Here is a 13183-nt window from a genome sequence, read left to right as displayed (position 1 = left end):
AGCCTATGTAGTTACATATCTCACTTATCTCCTGAGCTGCTAGGGATACTCCTACATCTACATCCCTTTAGTCTCTCTCTCTCTCTCTCTCTCTCTCTCTCTCTCTCTCTCTCTCTCTCTCTCTCTCTCTCTCTCTCTCTCTGTCTCTCTCTCTCTCTCTCTCTCTCTCTCTCTCTCACACACACACACACACACACACACACACACATCACCTTTGCTGTGAGAGGCAGCTAGTGTGGAAGATAGGGTACTTGGCAGGGTGTCAGAAAGCCTTGGATTAAAATCCTGCTTCAGCACTAGCTATATATTTAATCTCGGGCACTTGATCAGTTTGGGCCTCAAGCAACTCCCTTGAGCTTAACTAAACAAATTCTAAGAGTGAAAGGAGTCTCCAAGGAAATCTCAAATCATTTGCATAATACTAGCTGCGATAGTTCCAGAGCAGCTGAAGGCCCCATAGTAACACGAGCATTTCATCGGGAACTCATTTTGCCCACAACTCTGTGGGCAGGCTTCTTGACCTGGTAGCTCACTCTGGAGTTCATTCTGCCCCAGAAACCTTCTCACACTGGAAGCACACTCCATCCTTGAGGTTTCCTCTGATAGGCCAGTTCTTCTCTCAAACATCCATTTTAAGGCAAGTACCCAGGACAACTAGGGGTAACTAGATGGTGCCATGGTGCACAGAGTGCTGTGCCTGGAGTCAGGAAAACTCATCTTCCTGAGTTCAAATCTGGCCTCAGACACTTACTAGCTGTATGACCCTGGGCAAGTCACTTAACCTGTTTGCCTCAGTTCCTCATCTGAAAATGAACTGGAGAAGGAAATGGCAAACCACTTCAGTATCTTTGCCAAGAAAACCCCAAATGGTGTAGTCTTCACTACTAGCTGGACACAACTGAACAACATCACCAGTTGATCCAGGCCAGCTACTTCTTCATTCCCCTCCAGGTTCTATACAATTTTCAGTTTCAAATGTTGTCTTCCTCCATTAGAAAGTAAGTTCCCTGAGGAAAGAGACTGTCTTTTTTCTGCTTGTATTTCTTTCCCAGCATTTAGCACAGAACCCAGCAAACAGTAAGAAATGCTTGTTGACTTGATGAGACAATGAACTCTCCCATTATCAAAATATGACCCTCCTTCTGGGCTGGCAAACTAACCCCATCCTACAATCATCTTTACTCTGAATTCCTTAAGTACAATCTGTTCTATACTACCATTAACTACTTGGTTAACATTGTTTTGGAATTCTCTGCTTATAACAAGCGCCGCAATTTTGTCTCCCCGAATTCAAATTCAGCAAGTTTTTATTGCTTCCCAAGGACAAGGACCGTATCTTAAGCCTCTTATGCTTGCTTTAAAGGACTTTGACAGGGTTGGACAGAGGAGATGTTCAATAAAAACTTGTTAAATAGGTAAGTAGGTAGATAGACAAAAGCTTGTTTAATAAATGAGTGCCAAAGTTGGTCCTCTCTGTTCATCAGTCAAAGGTGATAGGAAGCCTCTTCCCCTCCACAAATGTTAACTGATCCTACCAGACCTAAAGACTTTCATAACCTCTCTTGTATAGCACAGCAAATGTTGAAAATGATAAATATGCTGAACAATAAAACACACCCACAAAAAACTTGAGTTAGAGAACATTGTTAGCCTTTCTAAAATATATTCTTTCAGATGTGCACTAATTTCATCCATCTCCAGTGAGATTAGCTTAAAAAGGAAAAACAAAACAAAACAATGCTACTAGCAAACTATCTCAAATATTCACAGAGAAAGAGAAAAGCACAACTGTGGAAAACTTGAAATACACAAATTGCATTCCTTTGGCTAAAAGCCCTTATACTGACTGTCTACCATAACCACCAGTCCCAGATTCCCTGGGGGGAATTATTCTACTTTCTGCTTCACTGCCTATTAGGCCTTCTGGTGTATTGTGCCATGATATTATTCTGTATGTAGTTGAATGGTCTTTTGGTGTGCTGTGGTATTATTTTGTATGTAGGTGCCTCTCTTGTCTTTCAAAGTTCAAAGAATGTTTCTTTTCATACTACCCCTTGTGAAAAGCGAGTGTTGTTATCTCTATAAGACAAAAAAGGGAAAATTAATCAAGAAGTGTGCTTTGTTCTTATTGATGAAACAGAGTCTACTGTCATACCCTGTGCCCAAAACTGATGCTCAATACAACATCCTACTCTGTTTACCCATAGTTATATGAACATCCTTCTAGAATTACTAAATTGATGCCATCTAATTATATTAAACTACAATTCATTGTGAAGGTTGTATAGTGTTTTCCTTAGGTATTGCCAATGTCACAAAGATCCTGTGTGTTTGTGTAGAACGTTAGGGCTTTGAACACGGATTCTTTGAACACGGAAAAGTCCAGTTCTACCCCTCACTAGCTGTGTCTACCTCTACGGGCCTCAATTGCCCTGTGTGTAGCAGTCCCCTTCTAGCTCTACTATTCTAGTACTCTATGAAACCCATAACCAACATCAAATCAAACACATAAGTTTTAAACACTCCACTGGAATTTCTGTTTTCTGTGTTAGAAGAGCCAAAAGATAAACAAGAGGTTAACTATGCTGTGGAAATCAAGCTCAGTGTCTGAATCTCAAGCAACAAGCTCAGCTCGGAATGTCTCATTCTCACTGCAACTTACTCTCTCTTCCTGCCTTCGTTTTGCTTTTGTTCATATCTCAGCGTTTAGCATAGTGCCTGGCACATAGGAGGTGCTTGATAAATACTGACTTGTTGACCAGTAACTGCCCCAGTCCGTGGCAATTCCAACCAGTCCAGTGCTCTCGGGATTCCCCATTTCCTCCTTTCCCAGGACTCCAAAGACGCAGGCGTTTATAATAAAAGTCACCTAGTAGGATGGGACTGCGTCACTGAGAGTCCGTTCATGTATTAAAAGGGGCACAGAGGTCGGCTACTGAAACTTTTCAGAGTTTTATTACCATCGCCCAGTGGATCTAAGCGTCAAGTTAATCTACCCGTGAACTTGCAAGTCAGCTCCTCAGTGACGTAGGGCTGGGCAGCCCAGGGCATTCGGGTGACTAGCAGAAAATTACAGAAAGAGGTTGCAGAGAAGGATAAGACCAGATGTCATGAAAGGTAGGAGAGAACGTCACGGATAAGCCTACTTAGAGACTAACACACGCGCGTGCATTCGCGGACGCGCGTGCCCAGGCACACCGCGCACCACCCCCTCCAAACCCCCCCACACACACACTCACGCACCCACCCGGACCCACGCGCGCAAGCACACCCCCTCTGGCTCCCCGCACCGTGTTGTAGAACTCGGCGATGGCCGGTACGATGGTGTAGTTATCCTCGCACCAGTCCACCTCCGAGCTGCCCGCCCGCAGTTGGTCCCAGAAATGCTCGGCGCTCATGGTCCAGGCCGCCCGTTGTGCTGCGCTTGGGGCCGGGGCGGAGATGTTTCCTCTCCCCTCTTCCGTGTATCATTCAGCTGAGCAGCTGGCGGCTCCAAAGCCAAAGCTGGGCACCGCAGCTGGGAACAAGCCGCGTCCACCCCCGAAACCAGCAGCTGTGCCTTTACGCTGATCTCCCACCCCTACGCCCTCCCAGCTGGCCGGATGTTCGGCCTCCGAAGCTTAGTCTCCAGCTCTCCGCCTGTAGGATGCGTCCCTCTCGCAGACCCCTCCTCTCGCCCTCCTCCTGCCCCAACCCACTGGGCGGCCACTTCAGGCACGCCCACCTCGCTACTCCCCTCCCGCATCTCCGAGGTCTTAGCCCGGGTACTGGGAAGCTGGGCAGTCTGGCTACCCATAAGGCGACAGGTTTTCTATTCTTTTTCCTCGCTTTTCATTTCAAAGCTGCTGGGGCTGGGGACAACCACCTGAGGCGCCTTCCAGCCCAGCCACCTCCTAATGGAGGACTTTCCCAATCACCCCGGTGCGTTACACACACACACACACACACACACACACACACACACTCGTATACATTTTCTATATCTGTCTTTGTATAACCAGCGCCTACCCAGCACATTACCTGGCTCATAGTAAGCACTTAACGAGTGCTTGTTGCTGGATTGATGTAGGCTAGAAAGACAGAGGCCAGACAACGAGCAGGGGTTTGAGCTGAGCTGTTGTAAAAAGACTGTTTGGTGCCTCCTCCTTCTCTTGGGGACCGGCAGGAGGCAGTGGGAGGAGGGGAGGGTCCTCTACCTCCTCTATAGTCCCGGGCCAATGACAAAACAAAACATTATTATCCTTATGATCAAATTTTTAAATTTTTTAAAATGCCATTTTATTAATATCAACTTAAACAACTGCCTACTTGCCGTCCATATCGCATTGTAAAATAAAAGAATCTTAGAATTGGAGGCATCTGTCTCCAGAATCAACCAGATCAATCCCTACCCTTTACAACAGCCTTTACAACAAATGGCCATCTAGGGTCTATGAAGACCTCAAGAAATGGAGAAAGCACCTTCTGATGAAGCACATTCACTCCACTTAGGATCACAGGATTTAGAGCTTGAAATACCCTTAGAGATCACTTGGCTCTAATCCAACCTCTCTCTCTCTCTCTCTCTCTCTCTCTCTCTCTCTCTCTCTCCCCTCTCTTTTCAACAGATAAGGGAACTAGAACACAGAGAAATTAAAATCATTGGCCCTGCCCAATGACAAAGACTTTTTTGGACAGTTCAGATCCTTAAATTTTTCCTTCTTTCCATTCAAAATCTGACTGTAACTTCTAGCCAATGGCCTTAGTTCTCTGTTCTCTGAAGCCAAGCACTACAAGCTTAAGTCCTATTCCACAGGTATCCTGTCCTATTTTTTTTTCTGATCCAGGCTAAAAATTCTGAGTTACTTCCATTAGTCTTCATATGGCATGATTTCTAGTTTCTTCACTAACTAGTTAGTGCTCTTTTGGAGGGACTCCAATATTTATCAATGCCATTCCTAAAATGTGGTATCCAGAAATGTGGTTCACACTAGAAACAGAGTGGCTATAATCTCCCAGTACTAAATACCTTACTACTATTACCACAGCCAATATCAAAATGGCAGGGGTAAGGTTGGTAGTGGTGGAGGTACTATTAAAAATACAACATTGAGGGGCAGCTAGGTGGTGCAGTGGATAGAGCACTGGCCCTGGAGTCAGGAGGACCTGAGTTCAAATCCAGCCTCAGACACATAACATAGCTGTGTGACCCTTGGCAAGTCACTTAGCCCCATTGCCTACAAAAAAAAAAACAAATAAAAATACAACATTGAGCTGCATTTCACTAAAACCCTCTTGGCCATTTCCCAGGAAGTACTTTATGGTCATATCCCTTCCATCTGTTACCTGAACAGTTTGTTTTGTTTTAACACAAGAACAGGTTTATTATCATCATTTTATTTATTACCATTATTATTATTATTATGCCTATTAACTCTTAATTTATTTGGTCCATTGTTTTAGTCTGTTGAGATCTCTCACATCTCTCACCCCAATTTCCTCCTTCCAAAACAAACAAATCGTGAAAGAAGTATTGACTTCAAGCAATATAGTGTTGGGGTTTGTGTTTTTGTTGTTGTTGTTGATGATGTTTTGGCAACAAGAGAGAATGCAGGAAATAAATGGGTATTGGTGTCTGATTTGGGATTCAGAAGTTTGCCACCTGTAATCCTTGTCTCAAAGCCCATTGGTATGGAACTCTCTCCTTCTTGGTGGGGATGAATGCCCCATTCTGCATGAAGGGCAGGGTGGTGTTGGTAAAAACTGAAGAAACCTCAGTTTTCATCCAGTCCCCTTTGAGTGCCTTTTGTGAGTCCTCTTTTGGTACTCTTCAAGTGTTGAGCTGCTTCAGGGACTTCTGGTTTCTAGGCTCAAGACAGAACATGGAAGAGGCCACCCTCACTTCACACCATTTGGGGGGTGTCATAGAGTAAATGAAATGGACATTTTTCAGCACAAAGGCCCTAAGCCCATCCTCACACAGTTCTCACACCTCTGTCTAGGGGCTCCACTGTAGCTGTTAATACTTCCTTACTACAGAAAGAAAGAAAACTTGCCTGCTCCAACTAGTATTTCAAAAAAACCTTCCCAATTAACCCAACTCTCCAGTACAGTACTCTGTTTCATATTTCCTCCTCAAAGCACTTTGTAATTTTGAAATTACATGTAATTACATCTTTATCATTTCATTGCTATGTTAGGCTTTGAAGTACTTAGGTCAAGTCCCATGTCTGTCCCTTAACATGTACTCTAGTAGGGCATACCATTGGAGGATTCTTGTCTAACCCTCTCATTTTACAGATGAGGAAAATGAAACTCATAAAACTTAAATGACTTGCCCAAGGTCACACAGGTAGCAAATGAAAGAGCCAGGATATATATGTGTTTAGAAAAACTTTTCTCCCAAGTGGTAAACATAAGTTTTGGTGCTAAAAGAGGTAAATCCCTGGTTATCTGGAAAAAAAAAACCAGCTCCTTAAAATGATTTATTCTCCAAGAGTTGTGGCAGTGACTCTACTTTACCAGTTGTACAAGACCTCCCTAGGAAGATGTTTCTATAAATATGTCTTGTATTGAGAGATTGCTCAGCTTAGCACAGAGGGGCTGGGGTACTCACCCCTCCCTGTCTTGTACCCTCAAATTTAATTTACTTAGGTTCAGTGCCTAAGAAACTGCTTGCTATTGAAGGGCTGCCTTTTTTTCCATAATCTTGGGCTTGTTAACAAACTTTCAGCCAAAGACAATGCTAATTATGATTCACAAATCTAGGGATTCTCCCAAAGAAAGAAAGTAACAAAAGTATTCAAGATTGTGTGTGAACTGAGTAGAGGACAGGCAATTTTTACTCCTACTCACAAAAAGAAATGTTAAGTATAAAATAAGCACAGTGTATATTAACAGGATATTAAAACAGGATTCAATGATGTTACTGATACAATTGTCTAGGAGCAATATTTACTTATTTATTTATGGTTTTGTTTTAGGCAATTGGGGTTAAGTGACTTGTGCAGAGTCACACAGCTACTAAGTGTCAAGTGTTTGGTCTGAAGCTAGATTTGAACTCAGGTCCTCCTGACTTCAGGGCTGGTGCTCTATTCACTGCGCCACCTAGCAGCAGTATTTAAACCTTATCAGAACATAAAGCAGTTTTATAAGCCTGCTAATTAAGCACCTTACATTCCACCTTTGTACTGTACTGTCCAACCAAAGAGCCAAGTTTGAATCAATTTTTTTCCAGTGGCCGCCCTCTCCAATGCAGAAACTTCTGTTGCAGCCTGCTCCTGCTGCAGGTGCTATGCCAGCGGACTTTGCTGACGCTGGGATCACAGAACCAGACTTTTTGAACTTATAAGGTCCCTACTCAAGGAAAGGAAACATGAATCATTAAAGCAATTCTGAGGTTCCACCTTACACCCATCTGATAGGCAAAGCTGTCTGCCTTAGTTTCCTCAAATGTAAAATGGGGATAATAATAATAGCACCTACCTCCCAAGGTTGTTATGAGGACCAAAAGAGATAATAATTATAAAGCAACTGGCACAAGAGTACTATCTAAGTGTTAGCTGTTAATATTTTTTCTTTTAACAGACACAGCATCCTGCCCTCCCTGCTATCACACAAGGGACCACTTGGGGTTTTATACGTCATATGAAAATACCAAGCCCTTTCATCAGTGGGTTACCACAAGGCTGGAAGCAACCCCAAAGCTTGCATATGGTCAGCCAGAAGTAGGAAAAGACTACCTGTTCATGCTCAGATAACCCCAATTATACATATGTAATTTAATCTGGAGATTTATACTGGGTGAATTGGGGAGTTAATAGTTACTCATTAAAGTGTCTCTAGTTTCCTTAGACCCAAAGATCCAACTTCTAGGCATACATACCAAAGAGGTCAAAGATACAAAGGCCCAATACATGTCAACATACTTACAACTTTCTATTTTTCAATCTTCTAGATAAAACTGGGGACTGTATCTCAGCTAATACTTAAGTTATCATTAGAAATTAGTTAATAGTCATCATACAGTAAGACTAGAGGAGGCTGGGAAGAAACAGGAAAACATGAAGTAATTATGGAGGCAGCTAGGATAGGGTGTCTACCATTTCTCAGCGAAGTTAAAAGATAATGTAATTCTTTTTGGGGGGGCAGTACTTTTCATAATAGCAAAACAAAAACAAAAACCAGAAATAAAGTATATTGAGGAATAGCTAAACAAAATGTGTTAAATAAATATAATGGAATATTACCATGCCATAAGGAATGATGAATATTAAGAATAGAAAGAAACATAGGAAAATGAATGCTTTATGGTTTCCAAGTAAAGCAAGCAGAACGAGGAAACTATATATATATATATATATATATATATATATATATATATATATATATATATATACATATATATATGTAATTATAACAATTTGAATGGAAAGAATGACAAAAATAAAAATATTAAAACCAAAATATGTAAAATTACTCCCTTTATGGCTGAGCAAGTTATGGTATATTATTCTGATGGACTATTATTGTGGTATAAGAAATGACAAACAGGATGCTCTCAGAAAAACTGGAAAGATTTATAGGAACTCATGCAAAGTGAAGTTAGCAGAACCAGGAGAATGTTGTACACAGTAACAGCAATATTGTATGATGATCAACTGTGAATGACTTAGCTATTCTCAGCAATACAATGATCCAAGACAACTCCAAAGGACTCATGATGAAAAATGCTTATCCACCTCCAGAGAAAGAAGTGATGGCATCTCAATGCAGATTGAAGCATACTTTTGTTTTTACCTTATTTTTCTTGTTGTTGAGTTGTTGTGATTTTTTTGGGGGGGGTCTAGGTTTTCTTTTGCAACATGGCTAATATGGAAATATATTTTGCATGGCTGCACATGTATAATCTATATCAAAATACTTGCCTTCTCAATGAGGGGGTGAGGGCAGGAGGGGTGGAAAGAATTTGGAACTTAAAAATTTTAAAACAGAGGTTAAAATAGTTTTTCCACATAATGGGAAAAAATAGAATATAAAAATAAATAAAATGCCTTCCCTTTTTGCAGAGGTGAATGTAAAACATTGAATATATTATCAGTTTTAATATAACTTTTTTTTCCTTTCTGTGTAATTTTTTATTACAGGGGATGGCTTTTTTAAGAAAGGAAGAGAGACAAGATATACTTGTAAATAAACATTACATAAAAATAAATAAAAATTAATTTTTTTTAAGTCTCCAGTTTGCTTTTTTTTTCCTTCTCATAACATTTTCTTTTGTAATACTGTGAACTGCCTACTTGCAAGTAAGGATATAGTCTCAGTATTCTGAGTGTTATCACTCATGGTGTTTTCTAGGTTTTCTTATAATGATTATGAGCCAAACTGAGGAAAAAACCCCCAAAGTGTACCCAAGCCCTTTATGTGTTCACCTTTCACTTTAAAATATTTCTGTGTTCTTGAAAAGGACAATAATGTGGTAGAGGAGGGAGTATTACATTAGGAGTTAAAGGAGCCTCTTGCTATTTCACTAATCTGATTACTTCACCTGCCATTTTAATGTTTAAGTTCTATATTTAAATTCTAAGTTTGTTTCTATATTAAAATGTTTGTCAATAGAAAAAAGAGTTTATTAAGAGATATTCACATAAAATATTGAATAAGTAGAAAAATGTCTTTCTTTTCTTCTTTTAAGAATTAAATTATTGGGCAACTAGGTGGCGCAGTGGATAGATCACCAGCTCTGGAGCCAAGAGGACCTGAGTTTAAATATGGTTTCAGACCAGACACTTGACACTTACTAGCTATGTGACCCTGGACAAATCACTTAACCCCCATAGCCTTGCCCCCCCCCAAAAAAGAATTACATTATCTTTTAACTTCGCTGAGAAATGCTAGACACCCTATCCTAGCTGCCTCCATAATTACTTCATGTTTCCCTGTTTCTTCCCAGCCTCCTCTAGTCTTACTGTAAGATGACTATTAACTAATTTCTAATGATAACTTAAGTATTAGTTGAGATACAGTCCCCAGTTTTATCTAGAAGATTGAAAAATAGAAAGTCATAGTAAGGACCACAAAGGAATACAGGGAGATTTTAAGATGTCTACAAATTGTCTTCTGCCAAAAAGTTCTCCCAGCATAGCAACTTGGGATTGGAAATTGGAAGGGACACTGTTTGTCCTCTAGGGCATGTGGGGACATGTGGGATCATTTGGGATGGTTTTTGGAAAGCATTCCTTCAGCATCTCTGCAGTGTTGCAGAGGGCACCTTGCCAATTTCAAGTTGGGAAACACTTCTTGGGCACAGGTTTACTCAAAGAGTCAAAGTATTTCATTCTGAAAGGGGCCTTCTAGTCCAAATCTCTCTTTTTACACTGGAGGAAACTGAGGCCCCAAAAAAGAGATTAAGTGCTAAAGTCCTCACAGCTAGATCTTCCCTCCTTCTGGTCTCAAGTTTAGTCCACCTGCTTCCTTAGTTCACTGCCATTAGCCTTTCTTTCACCTGGGTTCCTCCCTCAGATTAGCCAAAGGAAGTGGGTCAGGTATCCACTTCCCCCCTTTCCCTATCTTTGAATCAGGTATGTAAAATTTCAGCATTCTTAAGAGTTTTTGCTACTAGTAACCACACACATAAAAAGGACAGTGACCTAGCTTCAGGAACGAAAGACAAAGGTTTGCCAGCTTCATGCTAAGTGCATGGTCCTGATGTTAGGTGGGTCAATTGGCATTAGTTGAATAGAGTTTACTACCCACAACCTGATCAAGCAGACCTGATATTCCCAGTGGAATTCATCAGCCCAACATAGTGAAATGGAATTAAACCATCTATGCCCACAGCTGCAGAAAGAGAAATAAATCTTGAGAGGGATGGGAAAGATGCCCGATTAAAGGCTCATAATTGCTATAGACAGAGCTGACAAGGCAGGCATGCCAATCATGTGAGAGTCAGTGCAAAGGCACTGAGATGGAAGACTTCCATGTATGAGAAATGATAAGACTAGTTTGGATGGGAGAGTTCCCACTGAGGCGGAGCAAGGTTTTGGGGAAAGACAAATCTTGACCTGGGGGCTCTCTTGTGCTGTCTGGCTGGCTGAGTAAGGCTATGACATGATTAACCAGAGAAATAAAATAGCTTCAAGTATGGGTAGTCCACAAAAGAGAGATGGCATTCTCTTTAAGGAAAAATGTCTTGACGGCTGAAGAAAGCTTCCAGGAAAAGGCAATAGTTGAATGGAGAAGCAATTCAGTAACAAATGATAGTAAGCAGCAATAAGTGGTTTATCTTTGAAGGAAGAAAGTACAGTAATGGGCATCAGTCAGAGGTGTACTGGTAAACATTTAACAACCAACTCTGGGGGTGAGGGGAGAGTACATTTTTAAAATTACAAATTTAAAATTAATCCACTTGTTGTTAAGTCATTTTTTCAGTCATGTCTGACTCTCTGGGACCTCATTTGGGTTTTCTTATCAGAGATACTGGAGTGGTTTGCTATTTCCTTCTCCAGCTGATTTTACAAAGGAGGAACTAAGGCAAGCAGGGTTAAGTGACTTGCCCAGGGTCACACAGCTAGTATATGTCTGAGGCCAGATTTGAACTCACTAAGTAAGATGAGTCTTCCTGACTCCAGGCCCAGCACTGCACCACCTAATTGCTATTTAATTCACATGGGTCTCTATAAATTTCTTCAGCCTATTTTCCTAAATCCTTAATCTACTCAAATCCTTTTCCTCTACAATATCACTCCAGTTCTGAGTACTTTTTGCACTTAGCTTCTTTAAGTTCCCTGTGATTGATTGACTTAAACTATAACCTTCTGACTGAGATTGTTTTCACATAGTTAAAGTATCAGAGCATTTTATCATTTTTTAAAAACGGGGTCTGGGGACACCTTACATTCTTCCCCCAATTTCAATATTTGCCATCCTCAGCCAAACTACTGGAGTTTGTTTAGCAAATCCCATGGTCCCAAAACCTAAATAGCTCTTTAGTGATTAAGGAGATTGCATTATCCGTATAACCCTGGCTTCTCTGGGCATGTCCAGTTCTAACATGGAAACACCCTTTAGACCTCTCTAACCCTAACCTACTTGTCAAATGAAAACTCCTTTTTTAGGCATTTAAAGCCCTTCACAGCCTACCTTTCCAGTCTTATGACATTACTACCTACCTTTCCAGCCTTAGAACACATTAATCCTCTTCTCACACACTGCAATCCAGACAAACTAATCTTATCTTTTCTCATATGTGGCAGCCATCATTTTGGTGCCTTTACACTGCCTCTCTCATGCCTGGAATGCCTACCTTGTTACCTCTGTCTCTAGTAATACTTGGTTTCCTTCAAGACTCAATTCAAGCATCATCTTCTACATGATACTTTTCCTGGTCCATTGGCTGTTAGTATCTTCCCTTCATTTTGTATATCATTAGATATCTGGGTCCTCATTGGCTAATGAGGGCTCAGTCCTTATAGCACATTCAATATCTTCACAAAGATTTGTGAACCTGATTCTGGACGTCTGTGATGGGGTTGGAGTGCTCATTCCCTCCACACTTTGAAGGTGTTCAGGTATCTTCTATGTTCTATTAGCTTACAATACAGTGACGAAAAACATTTTAATTGGCTCTGTGGAGCACTGTGTGCATGCAAAAGGTTCTAGCAGATGAATTTTCTCTTTTCCCTAGTGGTTAGAGAAGAAAGAGCTGGAATAAACCTCCAGAAGTGGGAAGAGGTAGCAGTGACAGACACCATAGCTATTGCCTCATCTCCCCATCCCCTCACCACGAGGCTGTGAATGCATGACACCAAAGTTTCTTCTGCCTGTGTCTTGTTTATTCTTTCCTTATTTTAGATAAATGATTATCAATCAGAAACAGACCAGGTTATGTCCCTGTGAGCTTTGAAAGAGGTCCAGGAGCTGAAGTTGGTAACAATAGTAGCTTCAGCGATTGAGCCCAGTGAGGAGCCAGCCCTGAGCAGTTAACTGCTTGACCCATTCCATAAGTGAACTGACCCAGCAGAACAGTCCTCCAAGCGAGAGAGTGATTTGTGCCATTCACAGAAGTAAATTGGTGGAGATTCTTTGAAGGGAGAAAATTATTCCCCAGGGACTACCTCTATACACATGTTAAGACAGCCAGGCCCCTGGTGGTACCCTCCCATCTTCCCTTCTCCCTTTGTTCAGGCTGCTTCCTATTCACAGA

General features: G+C 41.2%; 1 protein-coding gene across 2 annotated transcripts in view; it reads right to left on the bottom strand.

Moving 5' to 3' along the window:
* The window catches only part of ACER2 (alkaline ceramidase 2), a 46570-nt gene extending 42952 nt beyond the window's left edge, over positions 1-3618 (bottom strand). For both annotated transcript variants that reach the window (XM_020967365.2, XM_020967364.2), the window contains exon 1: positions 3291-3618. In XM_020967365.2, coding sequence (XP_020823024.1) covers positions 3291-3398 — 108 coding nt within the window. In that variant the 5' untranslated portion in view covers positions 3399-3618. The remainder of the gene's footprint in view (positions 1-3290) is intronic.
* Positions 3619-13183: the final 9565 nt, after the last annotated feature.

This window comes from Phascolarctos cinereus, unplaced genomic scaffold (assembly GCF_003287225.1).
Source record: "Phascolarctos cinereus isolate Bilbo 61053 unplaced genomic scaffold, phaCin_HiC Scaffold_4;HRSCAF=312, whole genome shotgun sequence".
Classification (NCBI taxonomy): domain Eukaryota; kingdom Metazoa; phylum Chordata; class Mammalia; order Diprotodontia; family Phascolarctidae; genus Phascolarctos; species Phascolarctos cinereus.
Note: the sequence above shows the minus strand (reverse complement) of the source record. Positions and strands in the feature narration are given on the sequence as shown.